The 21,678-nt window shown below is 44.9% G+C and overlaps 1 protein-coding gene across 1 annotated transcript in view; it reads left to right on the plus strand.

Annotated features, from left to right (window-relative positions):
- Positions 1–21,678, plus strand: part of CFP (complement factor properdin) — a 150,981-nt gene that overhangs the window by 112,257 nt on the left and 17,046 nt on the right. Inside the window, exons 7-9 of the mRNA XM_085629521.1 lie at positions 4,054–4,245; positions 13,562–13,673; positions 15,160–15,302. Coding sequence (XP_085485647.1) covers positions 4,054–4,245; positions 13,562–13,673; positions 15,160–15,302 — 447 coding nt within the window. The remainder of the gene's footprint in view (positions 1–4,053; positions 4,246–13,561; positions 13,674–15,159; positions 15,303–21,678) is intronic.

Consider the following 21,678-nt stretch of genomic DNA (forward strand, 5'->3'; position numbering starts at 1 on the left):
TCCGGACAAAACAAGTGATGCCTGAGGAAAATGTCTGCTGGAAGAAGAAGGGGAGCAAAGCAAAGTGACTTGCAGCGCAGACCTACGTCAAAAACTAGTAAATAAGCCCCACAGTTCGGAACCCTCCCATCAGACAACGCAGGCTGCAGAGAGCACAGCGGAGAGCATAGCTCGGATCCCTCCCAGGGTACAGCACACTCAGAGTCCTTCCAGTGGTTGGCACAACTCAGATCTGACACCCAGCAGTCAGCACAGCTCACATCCTCTCAGCATTCAGCTTATCACGGATCCCTTCCAGCAGTCCGCACAACTCAAATCCTTGCCAGTAGTTAACAGAGCTCTGATGTTTCCTAGGGGTTGAAAAATCTTAGACCCGTCCAGTGTTCAGCATGTCTCTGATCTGTCCCAGCAGTCCACACAGCTCAGAACCCTCCAAGGATTCCGCCTAGCAAGGATACCTCCCAGGATCAGCACAACTCAGATCCCTGCTGGTAGTCTGCACAGCCGTTAACACATCTCTGATCCCTTCTAGCAGTCAGTACAGCTTGGATCCCTCATAGTGCTCAATAAATCTGCGTTTCCTTCAAGCAGCCTGAACAGATCAGATCCCTCAAATGGTTAGGAGAGCTCAGATCCCTCCTAGCAGTTATCACAGCTTTGATTGCTCCTACCGCTCATCACAGCTTAGATCGTTCCTTTCAGACAGCCTTGATTCCTCCCACCCGTAAGCACAGCTTTGAGCTTTCCCAATGGTTAGCGCGTCTTGGATCCCTCCCACGAGTCAGCAAAGCTTAGATCTTTCCCAATGTTTAACACAGCCTTGATTCCTCCCACCGGTAAGCACAGCTTTGAGCTTTCCCAATGGTTAGCGAGTCTTGGATCCCTTCCACGAGTCAGCACAGCTTAGATCTTTCCCAATGTTTAAGACAGCCTTGATTCCTCCCACCCGTAAGCACAGCTTTGATCTTTCCCAATGGTTAGCGCGTCTTGGATCCCTCCCACGAGACAGCACAGCTTTTATCTTTCCCAATGTTTAACACAGCCTTGATTCCTCCCACCCGTGAGCATAGCTTTGATCTTTCCCAATGGTTAGCGCGTCTTGGATCCCTTCCACGAGTCAGCACAGCTTATATCTTTCCCAATGTTTAACACAGCCTTGATTCCTCCCACCCGTAAGCACAGCTTTGAGCTTTCCCAATGGTTAGCGCGTCTTGGATCTCTCCCACGAGTCAGCAAAGCTTGGATCTTTCCCAATGTTTAACACAGCCTTGATTCCTCCCACCCGTAAGCACAGCTTTGATCTTTCCCAATGGTTAGCGCGTCTTGGATCTCTCCCACGAGTCAGCAAAGCTTGGATCTTTCCCAATGTTTAACACAGCCTTGATTCCTCCCACTCGTAAGCACAGCTTTGATCTTTGCCAATGGTTAGCGCGTCTTGGATCCCTCCCACGAGTCAGCACAGCTTAGATCTTTCCCAATGTTTAACACAGCCTTGATTCCTCCCACCGGTAAGCACAGCTTTGATCTTTCCCAATGGTTAGCGCGTCTTGGATCTCTCCCACGAGTCAGCAAAGCTTGGATCTTTCCCAATGTTTAACACAGCCTTGATTACTCCCACCCGTAAGCACAGCTTTGAGCTTTCCCAATGGTTAGCGCGTCTTGGATCCCTCCCACGAGGCATCACAGCTTAGATCTTTCCCAATGTTTAAGACAGCCTTGATTCCTCCCACCCGTGAGCATAGCTTTGATCTTTCCCAATGGTTAGCGCGTCTTGGATCCCTCCCACGAGGCATCACAGCTTAGATCTTTCCCAATGTTTAAGACAGCCTTGATTCCTCCCACCCGTAAGCACAGCTTTGAGCTTTCCCAATGGTTAGCGCGTCTTGGATCCCTTCCACGAGTCAACACAGCTTAGATCTTTCCCAATGTTTAACACAGCCTTGATTCCTCCCACTCGTAAGCACAGCTTTGATCTTTGCCAATGGTTAGCGCGTCTTGGATCCCTCCCACGAGTCAGCACAGCTTAGATCTTTCCCAATGTTTAACACAGCCTTGATTCCTCCCACCGGTAAGCACAGCTTTGATCTTTCCCAATGGTTAGCGCGTCTTGGATCTCTCCCACGAGTCAGCAAAGCTTGGATCTTTCCCAATGTTTAACACAGCCTTGATTCCTCCCACCCGTAAGCACAGCTTTGAGCTTTCCCAATGGTTAGCGCGTCTTGGATCCCTCCCACGAGTCAGCACAGCTTAGATCTTTCCCAATGTTTAACACAGCCTTGATTCCTCCCACTCGTAAGCACAGCTTTGATCTTTGCCAATGGTTAGCGCGTCTTGGATCCCTCCCACGAGGCATCACAGCTTAGATCTTTCCCAATGTTTAAGACAGCCTTGATTCCTCCCACCCGTAAGCACAGCTTTGAGCTTTCCCAATGGTTAGCGCGTCTTGGATCCCTTCCACGAGTCAACACAGCTTAGATCTCTCCCAATGTTTAACACAGCCTTGATTCCTCCTACCCGTAAGCACAGCTTTGATCTTTCCCAATGGTTAGCACAGCTTGGATCCCGCCCACGAGTCAGCACAGCTTTGATCTCTCACACTGTTCACTAGAGCTGGCATCCCACCTAGTGACTGCACAGATTGTATCCCTCCACAACTTTGCACTATCTTTCTTAGTGATCAGCACAGCTCTGTTCTCTCCAGAAATCAGCACCTCCCAGGTCCCTCCTGGTGGCGAGCACCGCATTCATCTGCCCCATCAGTTAGCGCAGCTTGTATCCCTGACAGTGGTCAAAACAACTTGGTCCATCCCACTGGTCTGCGCAGCTCCGATCTCGCCCCTCCCTCAGCACAGCTTGGTCTTCACCAGTACTTAGGATGTTGTGGTCCTCTCCAAGGACATTTCAAAAGCAAGAAAATTGCAAACTGTCTCAAAACTGGATCCAAGAAGTCAACATCTGTTGTGGCTTCTGGTGAGGTGAAAATTCTACTTGAAATGCTACTTCCAATGGTAAATCTGACTGTGTGTCGTAAAACTAGCTCATGGCCCCTTCTACTTCTGAACATGAAAATCTACCAGTGCTCAAGTTTGGAATCTTAAAAGACTATTTGGTTTCCCCCGCTTCATTCTGACCCTTGATTTGAAAAACAGGAGGTGTGTATCGTGCGTTACCAGCATCTTGCTGAACATTTGACTTCCATTTTTGTCATGAAAGTTATTTATTCCTGGTTTTTTAAGGTTAAAACTGTTTAGACTTAAAACGGGCATTGGCAAAGCCAACAAGTCTGGCTTTGCCAAGCCTGAGATTATTTTTGTTTTGCAAACATACGTGACAGGCATCAAACGTTTTGAAGTAAAAATATACGATTGAAAAGTGGTTTACACATGTTCGCACGAAACAAAAGTAAAAAAATGACCCTTGCAAAAATAAATTTAAAATCCTGAAGTTAAAGCAGAAATAAATGAAGAGATGGGCCCACCAACCCTGCCACTGAAGCGCACTACTTTTTAGGCATTTGTTTATACGACAATAGCATTGCTCACAGTAAACGGAGCGAATGAGTAATGTGAGATCACCCATTTCCCCATGATGTTGCTGTGGTGGGCGGAAGCAAGATGATAAGGCAATCACCATCGCTGCCGCAATTTAGGAAGGACCTCAAGACATGTCTCTTCGACTGAACCGCAGATTCCAACCCCCTCCCACTCCGCAGCGTCTTGAGACCCTAACGGGTGAGTAGTCGCGATTTACAAGAAACTTGATTGATTGATTGATAATGACACTTGTATAGACCAATGGATGGAATGGGCTGACCCGAAGTTCCTGTGTTTAGGTACATGTGTACGCATTTTATTATGAATTTGGGGGAAACATGAGGCCTGTGACACATATACGGCCTCTTTAAAGATAACTGGTGCTCCCCCTTTTCAAGAGTGGGTCATCCCAAATATTTACCCCCTTATATCCCCTGCTCCTTCTCCCACAATAGTGTTTTGTCCAGCCCATTGATGACCCTGTGGCCACTGAGTTCTTTTCTTTGCCTGTGCTTCCCAGTGGACGGACGCTGGAGCGAGTGGTCCGAGTGGAGCACGTGCGATAGGATTGGGGTTGCGATCAAGTGCACCAAGAAAGTTGGCATCCAGAAGCGCACGCGGCGCTGCGAGCCGCCCCGGGACGGTGGGCAGCCCTGCGTGGGCTCCACCATCGAACACCGGAGCTGCTACAACATCAACCTGTGCCTACTCAGTGAGTACTGCTGGAGTGTGCATCACAGTTACAAACACGTGTGCATGTGGCGGCTGTGCACTGGATTATACTTCGCCCTGTACATTTGCCATACACACACAGACACTTATACCCACACACAAACACACACACAACTACTTACACACACACAAAACACTTAAGAACCACCCTTTTGCACACACACACACACACACATTTGCAACCGCACATACAAATACTTACACACACTCTTACACACATAAAAACATACTTTCTCACACACACTTACACACACAAAAAAAACTTTAAGCAAGCTCTTACACACCCACATCCACATACGAACTCACACTTACACCCACACACCCAAATACTTACTCCCACGCACACAAACACTTAAAAACACACGCACAGATACAAGTACACTTGCACACACACAAACACACTTACACCACACAATTTAATACTTACTCACACTCAAACACTTAAAACATTCTCTTACACACATGCACAGACACAAACACCTCCCACCCCCACACTCCCACCACACACACACATGCACACACTCTTAAAAATACACTCTTAGACACACAGATTCACGTACACTTTCACACAGACACACGCGCACACACACATACTTACACAAACACACACAAAAATACTTGCATGTATTAACGCACACGCCCACTCAAGTACACTTATGCACATAGGCCCTCCAATGGAATAAAAGTGACAAACTATTCGTGTTCTTAAACTGTCCTGTTTGTGTGTCCAGTCTGTCTCTCTGCTTGTCTCATGCAGGGTGTCTTCTGTTGAATTATCTGCATGTCTTTATGGGCATCTAAGCGACCCAAACTTTGTGGGGCTGAGGGGATGGTGAGCGGCCGTGCACCCTAAGTGGGAGAGATTAAGGACCCTCCGAGAGTGCATAGAGGGAATCATGACCCGATTGTCTAGATGATGGAAACTTCTCTAAAAAAAACTGCTCCAAATCCAACAAAGCGGTGTCAGAACCCTATTCATTATTTGTGCCAAGAAGGAAGAAAACTCCAGTGTCAGCCAATCCAGTTGGTCTAGTAAATTCCCCCATGCTGTATGGGGGGAGGGGGTGGTTTTAAATATGTGAAATTAGCAGCAGTGATGGAAATATACAATCGTAACCCCAAAACCACATTTCTGAAAGTTTTTTACTTACCAATGGTGGGTGTGGCGTCCGGGTCTTTTCGCTACAATGACTCCCCCACATCTGCCTCTGGTAGCTCAGTTTGCCTCACTAAAAAGAAAGCCTTCTTTTCTGGTCACGGTTAAGCTTAGACAGTCCATGACATTTGTTTTTATTTTTTATTTATAATAAATGATTTGTTTCATATAGCACTGTCTTGTAACACGAAGCTACTTCGTAGCACTATAAATACTGCCACTGCCACCAGCTCCATATTACGAATTCCCCCCTATAGGTGAAATTGCTACTTCACAAGGGGGAGACCTGCCCATTGCTGGTGTTCAGATCTGGGATTCTGTGGCGGGTGGACTGTGTTTGATGGGGCCTTGTCTCTATTAAAGGCGTGGGATGTTGCATTGAGAAAGTCAGGAGGTCTGGTGTTGGCTACTAGTCTTCTGGCTTTGTCAATTCATTTTTTTTTTTATTTGTCATGATTTTTGCAAACCTATAATGCTGGAGCAGGGCCAGCCCCTCGTTAATGTAAAAAAAAAAAAAAAAACACTGGCTAAAAGCAAAAATATTTTTGGGTCTCAAAAATCACACATTTCCATAATAGTCCCTGGCATTGAAGGGAGCTACTTTGTGTGCAGAAAAGTAGCCTCATTCTATAATACTCCAGTTGAGCCTCATTGTGTAGAGACTTCGCCATGTGGCTAGAGCTGCCGACCTTAGAGCATGGTGAACCAGGTTCGAATCCCAGCCTCGGCTCAACATTGTGTGATTCTGGGCAAATCACTCAATCTCCTGATGCTGAAAAGAAAAACATGTATAAAGCAGTCTGGTTCAGTTGTAGAGTGCTCTTGGATTAGGTTTGCACTATAAAAAAAAGCTGCAAGAAATAGTACGAAGTTTTTGGAGAGCAGCATTGAGTGTCCCTGTGCAAAACTCACAGTCGGTCTTGATATAAAAGTGTAGGACTAGTCTGATTTGCACTAAACTCAAGGATCACACCATTCAGGTGGCTTCCATGTGAGCAGCTCCATTGGCATTGCTGGTAAGCAGCGTTGTTTCAAATATATGGGGTGTCTGTGTGGAAGAAAAGTTGTAGGGAGTAGCATTGTTTGATTGCCAGCAACATGGCTCAGTGAGTTAAGCACTGCGCGCTCCCATCTATGTGTGAGGTTCAGGGCGCAAGCTTCAGTTATGGATGTCTAGTCATTCCTCCATCTCTGGTCAAAAAATAGAGTACTATTGAATTCGGGATTTACAACACTTAGAAATGGTGTAAAATGTAGGCTTCGGTACTGTAAAACTAAAGAATATTATTAATTGTGAGAAGAGTGTGTTGACACCCTCAGCAAGCAATGTTGTTTAAAATGCTCACGATCCATTAGTCCAGATCTTCCCTTCCTGGTTGCGTTGCCTATTTTAGGTTCCCATACCACAGACTGACTCTGTTCCCAGCAGTATTTATTATTCTCTGCACCGTCTACCAGACAAATAGGCACCCCCCCCGTCCACGGTCTATCTATGTATGTGTCACGACATCGTAACTCTTAGTCCTAGGCGGGCCGAAGTGTAGGAAGCAATGGAATGAGACGATATTGTATTATAAGGATAAACGAACATAACCTAGTCATGCGATGGAATAAAAAGACCCAGTGTTATGAGGCGAACCGAACATAATCTAGTCATGTGGTGGAATGAGACAAATTAGTATTATGAGGATTAACAAACATAATCTAGTCATGCGATAGAATAAAAGAATACAGTGTTATGAGGATTGCCAAACACAACCTAGTCATGCGATGGAGTGAGACAATCAAGCATTATGAGTATTACTGAACATAAGCGAAGGCATGCGATAGAATGAGACGATCCTGCATTGGAAGAATTAACAAACATAATCTAGTCATGCAATGAAATAAAATGAGCCAGTATTATGAGGATTACCAAACATAGATTAGTGATGTGATGGAATGAGATGAGATGATTCATTATTATGTAAATCATCAAACATAATATGGTCATGCGATGGAATGAGACGATGCAGTGTTAGGAGTATTACCAAACATCATTTAGCCATGCGATGGAATAAGACAATTCAATGAAAATCAACAAATGTGATCTAGTCATGCGATGGAATGAGAAGATGCAGTGGTAGGAGTATTACCGAACATCATTTAGCCATGCTATGCAAGGAGATGATCCAATGAAAATCACCAAATATGATCTAGTCATGCGATGGAATGAGAAGATGCAGTGGTAGGAGTATTACCGAACATCATTTAGCCATGCTATGGAATGAGATGATCCAATGAAAATCACCAAATATGATCTAGTCATGCGATGGAATGAGATGATGCAGTGTTAGGAGTGTTGCCGAACATCATTTAGCCATACGATGGAATGAAATGATCCAATGAAAATCACCAAATGTGATCTAGTCATGCGATGGAATGAGAAGATGCAGTGGTAGTAGTATTACCGAACATCATTTAGCCATACGATGGAATGAGATGATCCAATGAAAATCACCAAATATGATCTAGTCATGCGATGGAATGAGAAGATGCAGTGGTAGGAGTATTACCGAACATCATTTAGCCATGCTATGCAAGGAGATGATCCAATGAAAATCACCAAATATGATCTAGTCATGCGATGGAATGAGAAGATGCAGTGGTAGGAGTATTACTGAACATCATTTAGCAATGCTATGGAATGAGATGATCCAATGAAAATCACCAAATGTGATCTAGTCATGCGATGGAATGAGATGATGCAGTGTTAGGAGTGTTGCCGAACATCATTTAGCCATACGATGGAATGAAATGATCCAATGAAAATCACCAAATGTGATCTAGTCATGCGATGGAATGAGAAGATGCAGTGGTAGGAGTATTACCGAACATCATTTAGCCATGCGATGGAATGAGATGATCCAATGAAAATCACCAAACGTGATCTAGTCATGCGATGGAATGAGACGATTCAGTATTATAAGAATCACCAAACGTGAGCTAGTCATGCGATGGAATGGAAAAATCCAGCGTTATGAGTATTCCTGAACATAATCTAGGCTTTCACTTCTGAACCTTCTCTTCCTACCTGCAATGCTAAATTTATGAAGACAAACCAAAGAATGCCAAGGAGCAGACTCTGGAAGAAATAGTGTGTAGAGTTATCTAGTGTAGTGCACGCCTCAGTTTTTAATTCAGTAAGATGCAGCCATTTGAGCCCAACCTCACATGAGAACTGTTGGTTCTATGTTCACTACCACCTGATCCCCTAATTGCAGTCACTACAATAAAATGAAGGTGATTGATGAAGCCCAGGTGGCCGTTCAACAAATGTGCATGAGCCATACTTTTTCAGGAACATCCCGGGGACCTTACAATGCCACGTCGTATGATTTTGGAAGCATTGCCAGGCTTGTCATAAGGTATTGCAAGGCCTTGGGCCAGAGCAATGCTCAGCCCGATGACCACACGTTTTGCTTTTGGCATCTAGTGGAATCACCAATTAAATTGCTGTATTATTAATCAAGTCGGCAGGCTTTCTTACAATTAAATATCTATAAATGCAGTTTACTGAAGAACTGCGAGGCCCTGGAAAGTGTGGGTCCAGCATTGTAATGTCCCCCTACCTCTTCTGATGATACCCTGGTCATTGCTATAACCTTGCTAAAGGTTGAAAGCACTGTATGTATCATTATTATATAATCTGTTTATTGGCATTTCTTAAGGTTTACAGCACGTATTAAAGCCAGAGCAACGTTGAGCATTAACAATGTCCACGGCAATAACACATAGTATCATAAGACAGGCATATGTCCAACTCTCGAAGCAGTAGTCGAGGCATTTCGGCTGTGGGAACCATAGCGTCCCTGTCAAGTTCTTGCCACCGAGAAACATTCCTCCCATCGGAGCCTGTCAACATGCCGGCTACCTTCCCCAGAAGCTGTTCCATAAACAGTTAGTGAACCAGGATAGCACTGTATGTATCATTTAAACATTTACAAATAAAGCCTCACAAAGGCAAAGGTCGGCTAAAAAACTAAATATACAGATAGCACGCGGCTCATGTAATGCCCCTGCAAACACTGGTTTCTGTACATACTGCACCTGAGCTAGAAACGAGCACAGCTACGCCCCGAGCCATGCACCCTAGGTAGAAGAACACAGGATGCAGGGACACTGCTGCGTCTCGAGCAGGCCCTTTTCCTCGGATCTCCCTTCCAGCCCACTCCAGAAGATCAGACACCCAGAGGCATATTTACAAGCGGATATCGCACCAGAACTTCACTTTTAGCGACATTCTGGTGGCGATATGCCCTACTCCATATTTATAGAACGGTGTTAAGCCACTTTTTGTGGCTTAATGCCGCCTCGTAAATAAGGCCCCTTTACATGCATCACTTAGCGTGAAAGGGGCGTGTAATGGGTGTTGCTGTGGGCACTTCACCACAACGCCCATTGATTTGTGATGCTGTCCCAGATTTAAAAGGATATGCAGATCTGAGGCAGTACCAAAAACTTACACCATGGAAGAGCAAGTATTAGAATGGCGTAACAAGGAGAAATACTTTTATTTCTTATAGTTTTTGCCTTTTTGTATGTGTGCTGCATTCTACAGCACACCTAGAAAGAGCATAACACCACTATTGATTGTTTATGTGCAGGAAGGTGTCCTTTCCTGCACATAAACAATCAATAATGACAATTTGCTACTTCTATGTGTGCTGCAGAATGAAGCACACATAGAAGCCACAAACCACCATTATTGATTGTTTATGTGCAGGAAGGGACACCTTCCTGCACATAAACAATCATTCCTTGCAATGCAGGCACCATTGCACTTTTGTGCAACGGTGCCTGCATTGGCACTGGGCTGCTAAATTTAGTGCTAGCGCTAGGGAAAACACAGGGGTGCCCCGTATTCTTGTAAATACGGCGCATCCCTGCATCTTGAAAATGCCGGTGTGCAGCACTGCTAAATTTTCCGCAGCTCTGCGCTCCGCTATTTCCTTGTACATATGCCCCAATATATTCTAGTTGTTGAACAGAGGTTGCAGCATCACAGAGTAAACCTTTACATGACAATGGGTTACAGGCTCTTCAAACAAACCAAAGAAAGGTGTCAGTAATACTTGGAAACAAGGGGCAGTTCATGGGGGTGCTACGATCTTCCTGGAAAAGTTAATAATAAGGACCTTTTTCAGTGAGTAGAAGGAAAAATTCTAGCATCTCTAGTTCTACACTAGGAGATCTAAAAGCCTTAATAGCCGCCCACTGGATCTTTAGTTCGAGGGGTGCTAATCTGGTGTGGAGTCCTGACAACAAAAGTTTAAAATCTGAGGAGGGGAAAATGTGACTCTAAACCTTTAATTATCACAAAAAAGAAGAGACAAGGGACTAAGCCTTCCCTGACTCCCCTACCATAATAGAAATCTCACTCAACAGAGAAGTGCTACAATAGGTCAACTACTTTACCCAAAGGAGAGACTGGGAGGTGCTAAAATTAACACAGCACCCAAAATGTGAATAGTGCACCTACATTCAACAAGGACAAAAAAAGAGAGAGGGGAAAGACAATAAATGTCTTAATACTGCCCTCACACACTTTGCAGTGTCATGCTTCATCATAGGCCTGCATCGGACATCCAGGTGCAGACCAACACCTTTGCCTGAAATCCAAGACTGAAAAGATACCCACCGAAAGGTGTGTGTCTGCCTTGTCGATTGACAGCTGGACCTCTCTACTGCCGTGACTGCATTTGTTCCTCTAAAGTCTTAACCTTTACATTTCTTAGCCCATGGTTTGATGCTGCAGGGACTCAAAGAATGAATGGAGGGAGAAGGAGTCCAACCAAAGAAGCCACCCTGAGCTAGGGGGACCTGACTGCTGACAGCGTTCCTGGAAGGAATTCCCAACACGTAAAAGCTCTTGAGATGACCGGAGCACGCCATTGAAGTAGTCTCCCAAAACTGTGGCTCGGAACGCCTGTCGGGTTCTTGAAGTTGATTTCTATCCATACCTTTGTCTGAAGAGCCAGTGTAGTCAGTACTACCACTTCACCCACTTTGCTTGTCAATAAAGGCTTTTGTCAACTATACTGTTGGCATAAACCAACCCAGCAGCTGCATGGGGTTTGAGGACCTCTGTTCACATTGGTTAGTGGAAGCAGGCAGTGGGCATGTCTCCTCAATGGCTTCAAGAAGAGAAGAACCAATGGACCAAGTCACAAATGAGGACCTCAGGTGTGTGGCACCTCAAAGTTTAAGGATGTTTGTGCAATAGACACTGTAAGGCTAATGTTATCTTACTTCATAGACCACGTTTTCAGCCACATATGGGAATACTTGATGGCGTTCCAGAGCAGACCGGAGTTACTGGGCTCAGATTGTGACCATCAGAGCATTTCATCACGGGTGCTCTGCAACCTCTTCCTTTCTGTAAGGGGCGGCTTCTTGCCTTGATCCATCATGAAATCTATGATGGATCATTGGACAATACAGCCCTCCACTGTCCCACCGGCACATCTCCTTCAGCTCATCTAGGGCCAGGTTGAGGTCTGCTTCTTCCTGTCTGCCATCTGCATTTTATGTCTAGGTTCTGTGGGGAAATATCTGGGTTTTTGAACTGCTGTTGTTGTTTCCTGGAATAGGAATCTGATAGTCCGTCACCACATTCTACCAATTATAGGAACTTGAGGGGTTACTTTGCTCAGATTGTAGGAATCAGAGGAGCATATTTACAAGGTCATTGCACCACTGGAGCCTCCCTTTTTAGGACGCTCCGGTGGTGCAATGCCCTGTTCCATATTTACAAAGCGGTGTTAAGACACTTTGCCTGGCTTAACACCGCTTTTTAAATATGGTACCCTTTCACGCAGGTATCTGCATGAAAGGGGCGTGCAATGGGTGTTGCTGTGGGCGTCTCATCACAACACCCATTGCTTTTTGGCACTGCCCCAGATTTACAAGAAGGTGTAGATCTGAGGCAGTGGCAAAAACTAACGGCATGCAATAGCATGTATTAGAATGGGGCACCGCAGAGAAATACTTTTATATCTCCTTGTTTGTGCTCTTTCTACACACATAGAAGGAGCAAATCCCCTTTAAAGATTGTTTATGTGCAGGAAGGTGCCCCCTCCTGCACATAAACAAACATCCCTGCAACGCAGACACCCTTGCACCATGACACAGGGTGCCTGTGTTGGCGCTAGGCAGTTTTTTTTAGTGCCAGTGCAAGGGAATATACAGGTGTGCACCGTATTCTAGTGAATATGGGGCATCCTGGCGTTTCACCGTAATAGGGAGCCCAAAACTGGGCACCGAGGTCACCATTTAGCACTTGACCCTCTGGCTAGCAGAGTCGATCAGCTCAACGCTTTTTTCAGGCAGGTGGTGCACGCGGACTAGAGAATTTAACTCAACAGCACATCTATTAGCAATCAATAATGTAATGTTCAACCAGTAGGCCTTTCCAAAGAGAAGAAGTATTTAACTTGCAAAGGGAGGTGAGTCCTCAACACCATCTTTTTCCAATGGGAGATGGGTTACAGGCCAGAGATACAAAGGGCCAGAAGATCTACAGTGCTGTGACCTGGTTGACTGCTTCCTAACCCATACAACCATATCGACACACATAGACTGAGGTTTTCAGTGCTTGTTAAATTAATATAAATGCCCAAGAGCTAAGTTTACAATTAACTTTTCCATGTGATTTATTTGGATTATTTAATGGACCTGGCCCCATGGGGTATTAGGTTTTATTCATTTTATTTTTATTTATAGTTTTATATAGTGCGAACTCAACCCGAAGGTATCAGGTAAGAGAGCGCTTTACATGAGCACCAGTTTCGTTACAGACAGACACGTTGATTTTTTTTGTTAGGCACGGGGAGATTAAGTGATTTGCCCAGAATCACAGGTCATTGAGCCTTGTTGCCGAGACTCGAGCCTGCTCCCCAGCTTCGTGTAGACCGCTCTAGCTGTTAGGCCACATCCTCACCCCTCACAGTACACTTTTTTTCTGCATTGTCAGTGACGTTCCACTGACACTACACACATATTTCGGATTGCATGGACTGCTGAGTATTGTTTCAAACGTCTCCCTAAACCTCAGGGTCTTCACACCTGATAGAGCATCTCTTACCACTGTACTTTGCAGAGGAAGCCAACTATTGGTCAGAATGGAGTGAGTGGAGCCTGTGCAAGCCTCCCTGTGGCGAGTCCACCCGAAGCCGCACCCGGAAGTGCCAGCCTGTCTTGAGCGGATATAAGTGAGTATATTTAAGGGTGTACCTAAGGGCATGGTTGACCTTGAGCCAGCGGGCATGAGAATGGATCAACATCACTAGAGTAAAACTTAATTCTAGGGAAACAAAAAGATTAAAAATTATTTAAGCATGCACTGAGAATAGTTCAGTCCATATATACTCCACCCCACCCACCTTTATCCTTTTCTCTGCCTTAAACAAATGTATTTAACTTGTTCCCATTTCATTCTACCTAGTTACCTCCATCCATTCCTTTGATACATACCCCTGTTTCCCATTCTGTCCCTCAGTTCCAGTCTCCTGTTGCCTTATGCTCCATATCCCGCTGAAGCCCTCACTAAGTAGACCCACACCCCTTTTCTTGACACTTGTCCCCATATCAGCATTAAACTGTGGCCATCTCCCCTTTATGTCTGTGGCCACTTGGACCGTGGTGAATTCTTAATTTGCCACCTACAGTACACTAACAAGGTGGAGCCACGTTGTCCCTGGAGTCAGCCCAACCCGTCAACTGGTCCCATTGCGAGAAGAAGGCGTTCTGCATATACTGACACGTGTAACCTGTTCAGGTGTTAAATAATGAATATATATAACACTGCTGCTAATTCCGAGTGCGTCATTAAATCCGGACTCAGGTGGAAGCGGAATTCTGAGTTGCACAAAATTAGCGCTTGGTCCAGCCATTTTTGCCACCGCAAATTCCTCCAGGTGTTTTTCCAGTTCAGTAAAACCGTTCCCGCCTGTTCGTACTGACCTGCGGAACTCGGAACCAGGAAGGAAAACTGCCCCGGGGAAAGGACAAGGTGCAGTAGTGGTTTTCCATTGGTGGTTTTACATCTCTGCATTCCAGAACGACCTGGAAAGAGTACCATAGTATTTCTGGTTAAATTCGGTTTGTAAACACTGTTTTCTCCCATTTCTGGTAAATGTGGGTAGTAAAAGTTAAATTGGAAAAGGATGCATTGCTTTTAGGAATCCCTGAACCTCTTTGCATTGGAGAGCCCATCCATCACATCTGCACCACTGCACCACCTTCTCCCTTTTGGGCTCAGTCCTTCTTTAATTCTTTTGAAATCTTTTGTTCCTAATGTCAGTGTGCTTCGATGAACGTGTGCTGGATAACACCGCTACTACTAATAATAACCACCACGGCAACAAATCTTCTACAGCCCTGCTTTGTGGTTCGCACACCTCTCCCTCTTTCCCGAGCGCACCACCCCCAGGTGGGGATTCCTGTCTAAAAAAAGCCACTGGGTCACTATTTTGCCTCTTCACTGACTTGACTCACACATGGGTCATGTGACTCCGTTTAAGAAACAGTTTTTCTTTGCCCTCAAAGGTGTCAATCTTCACCGTTGCAAGGTTTGTTGAAGCAATTTCCAGTCCTCACAGCAAGGTAGAGCTACCTCCACAGGTTGCGAGCTGGACGGCTAGCAGTCCAGGAGTTATCAAGGGGAAAACATAAATGTTTCTCTGTTTTTCTTCCTAGGAATGAAACCGGGATCCAGAAGATAAGCGAGGTCTTCTTTTGGGGTTCGCCAAACGTAGTGTGTGAGAAACTCAACGAACAATGGCGAAGGGTAGATGAGATCCAACCCTGCAAAAATGTTTATGACTGTGACGAGCTGCAAGGTAAGCTGAATTGTAAAAAAAAAAAAAAAATAAGCTAAATATACAGGCTAGCCTGAGCACCCCAATGTCTTCAGTCTTAGCTGCTAATGCCTCTCTCCCCCAGTGATAAGCTCTGTTTTTGAAAATTTGATACTACAGTGAAGAGACCCTTTTTTTTATATTTGGGTATTTCGTGCTTTCATCTTGGGATATTTTTTCCACGTTAGGTGTCCGCGTCAGTTTGGCCTCTTTTTCCCCAACATCCTGGGGATTCTAGAGGTACCCGGGGTTTGTGGATTACATTGGAGGGCACTGAGAAAATTTCCAAAATTTGCTGTACAAGAAAGTGTATGTTTTGTTTCCTAAAAATAGCATCAGTGAAAGTTTTGCTGTGGTACAATCACCATCTTTCAGCAACAAGCTAATTTGTAAAAATTATTTTACCACACGTTTTGTATTTTGCTGAGGGGTTGTTCATTTTTCGACATTTCTTTTTTGTTTCAACCTATTTGCAGTTTGAGCTGGAAACAGGTGTGAAACCTCTGGGAAATCCTGGGAAGTTTTACATTTCTGAAAAGTAGACAAACTTATGAATTCAGAAAAGGGTAATTTGTGTAGATCCCTGAAAATTTTCATTGATAAAATATTCATTGAAATAAAACAAATGGCAGTAAATAGGAAAAATAGCCATTGATGACATTTTGATCAGTAATTTTTGTGTCTTGATGACTGATTCACAACTGCAATACACAGTTACGTTTGATAGAGCCTTCTGGGAGCGGAGATAAATAGGATTTGCAGGTTCTCCAAAAACTGTGCTGCAGCTTATAATGATTTTTCATAATGTACCGAACATGCAGAAACTTATATGGTAAAGTCAACCGAACGAAAAATGGGTATGAAGGAAACCTATGTATTTCTAAAATGTGCACATGATACCGAGTTTAGGAACAGTTGTTATATGGAAACCTTTGAATTTAGGGTTACCCACATTATCAATTGATTCAGACGGGCATTTTGCATACTGTGTTCTTTCTTGCTTACTGACTTACATTTGGAAGCCAAAATTGTAGACAAATCCAGGAGTCAATAAAGAATACTCTACTCTTCTGTGTTTCTACACCCCTCCCAATAACAAATGGTACCCGACCTGTATGGCTTGGACTAGCTCTCACAACACAAACACCCAGAACATGAGATAGGGACAAAACATTTCCTGGAACAAAAACTATATAAAAAAAAAATTACAATGTGGGTAGCTGCAGAATTTGGGCTCTAGCTCAAGCGTCACTCAGAAAAACATATTTCTGAAAACTGGACATCCAGGGGAGTCCATAGTTGTGTGACTTGCATGGATCCCACAATGGTTTCTTACCCATAAGGGCCTGAATGCTGCAAACTTTGGCTGTAAACATGCTTTTTCCTTATATTTCCGTGAGACAAAGTTCTGGAAGCTTTGGGGATCCTCAAAATTCCTACCCCCCAGCATTCCCACACTTTTCCCAGTAGAAATTGTCCCTCACTTGTAGAGCTGGGTCTAGCGCTAGCAACACGAAATATCCCAAAATGCGACATAGAAACATAAAAAATCTGAGCAAAAAATTACCTGGTTTGGCGATGTCAGTAGCTACAGAATGTGGGGATGTGCGCCGTTGCCACATATGGTTGGTTTCAATTGGTGAAATGGTATGGCTCCATGTCTTGTTTTGAGGTGCTTTGTGCTAAGAGTGCTGGGCCCAGCCACACAAGTGACTTGCTATTTTTATCAGGAGATGCGTTGGAACGCTGGACGGTAGAAATTTTGAGGATCCCGGCAGCAGACAGAATTTTCTCTCACAGAAATATGAGGAAAATGTGTGATTTTAGCTAAAGTTTGAGGTTTGCAGGGCATTATGGGTAGGAAAACAGCTTGGGATCCACACAAGTCACACCACCCTGGACTCCGCTGGGTGTCTAGTTTTCAGAAATGCCTATGTTTACTAGGTTTTCCAGGTTGCGGGCTGACCCGAGCCCGATTAGTGCAACCATTTAACATGATAAGTGGGATGAAATGATGATAAACTCGCACTCTGCTAGAAATAGAAAACAAAATGTATGTATTAGCATGAAGGGGATCGAAAGACTGTTAAGGCTTTACATGTGGGTTTGGGGTGTCCAATGGGCAGATGAGCTGAACCCAACCACATTATTTCTTCAAAAACTACTCTGGCATCCGGTGATCTCTTTGCCTCCCACTTCCCCCCAGGGAGCAGGTTGGTGGCAAACCCCCAGTCTCCTCTGCGGTGCAGGGGGGGGGGCAGAAAGACTGTTGCCACCTTTGGTATTTGGAGTAAACCCAATGCCTTGGTGGGACGGCCTACTTTTTTTTTGTCCCACTGCAAACATTCCTGATGTCTAGTGTGCTTTCTAACCACCTGGAGGAGAAATTAGAGGAAAACATCCTGGGCCTACACCTTTCTTTTTTATCTAAAGTATATCCCTGGTGTCTAGTGCTCTTTTTACCCCTTGGGCGGCACATTGTGGGCAACCCCCAAATGTGCTTCCTAGAAGGGCAGAAAGACTATATTGCCTCCTTTAGGGAGAGGATATGGCCCCCTGCAAGGTTAGGACACCAACATCCCTTTTGTTGAAATCCCTTGGTGTCTAGTGGGTTTTCTACCCCGACCCCAGGGGCCAGATTGTGAGCAAAACCCCCAATCAGCCTTCTGGTGGAGGTGAGGGGGTGGAGCAGAAAGACTGTGGTGCCCCTCGCTCCCTTGGGTGGGAGCATCGCACTATGCTAGTGTTGGCGGCCCCCACTCCTTTCAATTGTTTTTTAATTCCCTAGTGTCTAGTGGTCTTTCTACACCCCCAAAAGGGCAGATTGGGGACACACCCAAATTGCCTTCTTCTGGGTGGGGGCATGGCCCTGTGCCAGGATGGGCTGACCCTATGCCTTTCTTTTATTTGATCTGTGACTGGGGGTGAGTGTCCGAAAAGATTCAGTGCTCTGTCCGCCCATCATCTCCTTGTGTTTGCTTTCTTTTATTTTAAGCATATTCACACAGCTTCATTTTTAGGAAATTTCTGAATCTCAGGTGATTGAGTTGTACCTTCAGATTGAGTTCATTAGTATGAAATGTTGTGTGTGTAAAAGGTACTATAAGTAGGTACCACCACTCTTCTTGTCTATAGTGTGCTTGCATGTTTGGGGTGAGATGGCGATTGCTACTAAATAACTCCCGCGTGCCATCCCATCATCAATATCTGTGGAGTTTTGTTCCCCATTGGGTACTACCCACCACTGTCATTCCTTTATCTTTAATTTTAGTTTTCAATTAATTTTATTTTGGCGCATTGTTTAATTAGTGGGTAAAGAATTCCCCCCCCCTCCTTTGACCGTTTTCATAGTACTGATAAAACTGATTCCCCCCGTTAAGCAGCGTAAGTCATCCGATGCATTAACTCTTTATACCAGTATACCTAAAGAGCCTCCAATCGCCACTGAAAAAGACAACCGAGTGGGTTAATAACTGTTTTTTTCACTACCAGTGTGATTTTAATTATACCTGCTAACTGTAGCACAATGCTATTTACTGTATACGAGTCGGCGGTTCAGTTTTCTGGTACCATACGAGTCAGCGGTTCAGTTTTCTGGTACCGCTCGACCCCCGTCAGCAACGCGCATGACCGTAATTGCAGCGATCCATACTCTGCGCAGCCGCAGTATACGTCGGGTAGCTCTCCCTCTGCCCACACCGGCACGGGTGATAAGGGCGTACACTATGTTTGGCACGTAGACCCTTGCAGTGGTGGGAATATTTTGGCAATTAGTGACCGTATATATAGTGATCGCTCCGGACTCCATTCACACCACGGAGCCGCGAGAGGAACGTTGCTAGCAGGGAGTACCTCTAAGCTAGTAAGTACGGCATAGCCGCGTTTCTGCAAACGGGATCACCGCTACCTCGACCGAGTGAGTACCCCCCACAGTGCTGAGTATTATGTTTTTTATCCTTACAGAGTGCTAGTTAGCACAAACGTCCTCACAGGCTCATGATGCAACTGACTTCATCCTAACAAGTATGCATTCCTTCTTTTACCCCAATAATTGACTTGTGATCTCATCAGACGATGACTACAGCGACCATTGGAATTGATATAGAGTGTGTGTTTTATGTTAAATGTTGGTTTCTTTTGTATTTGTTCCCTTTTTTTCCAGCGCACTACACGGATACTGATAGGCTAAATATCACGTTTAGACACTATGTAATTTCACTTTTACAGGTCACTATCTCCACACCAGAATTGTCTCCTTGTAATATGTTGTGTGCACCTTTGTGTTCTTTTTCAGATTGACACTGAAGGCAGCACCTTGTTCCTGGCCATTTACCACAATAGGCACATTTGGCTACATTCGACACATAATATTATTTATGTTGAGACAGTATAAATCTGTCACATGTGAGTAGGGTAGGGATCTGTGCACCCCGTCCTGAAGAAGAAGCTTTAGGCTTCGAAACATGTCGACGCACGCAGGAGGTTTTGTACATTAAATACACAAAAACCTCCATCACACCATTTTAACAATACCAGCACGGAGGTATATTAAAACTCTTTTTAGCCCTCACATGCCAGGTATTTTTTAACACTCACTCATCCATTCACTTCTGACCCTACCACTCACTACCCTCACACACCACACATAGTGATTACATCAGTGCTCCCGTGTATCCGTTGGTTAGCAGCACGCCGCGTTCCGTAGAGGGAGGCGAAGACCCCTATGATGAAGCATGACACCAAGGGCCCTTTTGGTGTGTGAGGGGTGTTTAAAAAACACTATGTGCTTCCCACCATTGTAGGAAACACATGCGACTCCAGAACCTGTTCTCTTTCTTCGCCTATCTTACGAGGGTGGATTCTTTTTGTTCTTAAACTATAATTGGGGAGACTAAATCCACCCCTAGTGTCCAGGTGGACATGTTCTCTCTCCGCTCCCTCCTTTTGATTTGTATGGGGTGAGATGCAACCTAGCCACCATTTGGGGGCTTTGCCCTCACTCCTTTCAAGTGACAACATGGCTCGCAGGGGACAGCAAGACATTTTCTATCTTGCTTGTTTCAAGTAGGTGACCTTATGACTAACTTCCCACTCTCTGGTCGGCCATGCTTAGTGGTGGTTGCCAGTTTTGGTGACATTTATAGCACATACTAAGCATCGCTGGATAATTCCTAGACAGTGCTTCATCACTTGATGTTACAGCGCTATTGAAGCAGGTGAGGAATATAAGAAAAGAAAGGGGTCTTTTGTGAGCGGACCCCTTCCACAAAAGAAAACAAAAAATAAACAGGGGCTGCGGTTTCCCGTAATATAAGAAAACAAGCATTGGCATAGCCAATAGGTCTCGCTTTTGGAACCTTATAAGTGTTTAGCCATGCAACAGTTGCAGAACTAAATACTTATAAGGTCCCAAAAGCGAGACCTATTGGCTATGCCAATGCTTGTTTCTGATTATTACTGCTCTGTAGTAATGGCGGCGCACGGGTGCCACCATTACTACATAGAAGTAAGAAACTGGGGAAAAAAAACCTGGCTCACGGAGAACATCAAAGCAGCCCTGCGGCCGTGAAAGGGATCGCGATCAAACATCAAAGCGGCGACCGTGAAAGTGAGGCGCGCCTGCCCGCACACATGCACTGTAGCTCTAGGCTACAGTGGTAGCACTTTTTTGAGCCCTCACAAAAAGTCTTGCCAGTCCAGTGCATGCGCTGGGTCAGGCGAGACCTAAAAAGGGTCTGCCCCGTAAAGATGAAAACATAACCGAATCATTGCCCACCCTGAAGAATGTCAAAGGAGGTGAATCAAAAGGGAATACATCCTTAGAGGCACATTCCTCTTTCAATGTGCGCAGTACACATGAAAAGAGGTAATAACGAGGAGAAATAAAGTTATTGCTGCCTGTTATGCCTTTCTGTGGCGGGCACAGGTTTGGGGTGCATTACTGCCTTTGTAAATCTGGGATTGTGTCACGTTCCAGGGGTGGATCCACGGAAGGGTCATGCTCCATCCATGTAATGACTACCACTATGAACTGTAACATAAGGCACCGCAAGCCATTGCGTTGCATTACGTTTCTTTCCAAAGTCTAGGAAGGTGATGCACACCGCCCCTTGCATGGTTTTGTAAATCCAACTGAAGCTTTTGCGTTGTCCTTGCGTCACCTAGCGCGATGCAAGGACACTGCAAAGGCTTAATAAATCTGGGCCTCAGTGTGGTGAGGTTGCTGGGGGCACCTGGATACGTGGGGTTGATAATTATATACTGGTGTTTAGCAAATAACTTGTGTTGTTTACAATGTAAACTTCTGTTTTGAGAATATTTATCTTAGCTTACCTTGCAGTTAGTCTTTCTTTGCTTC

This window comes from Triturus cristatus, chromosome 10 (genome assembly GCF_964204655.1).
Source record: "Triturus cristatus chromosome 10, aTriCri1.1, whole genome shotgun sequence".
NCBI classification, from domain to species: Eukaryota; Metazoa; Chordata; class Amphibia; order Caudata; family Salamandridae; genus Triturus; species Triturus cristatus.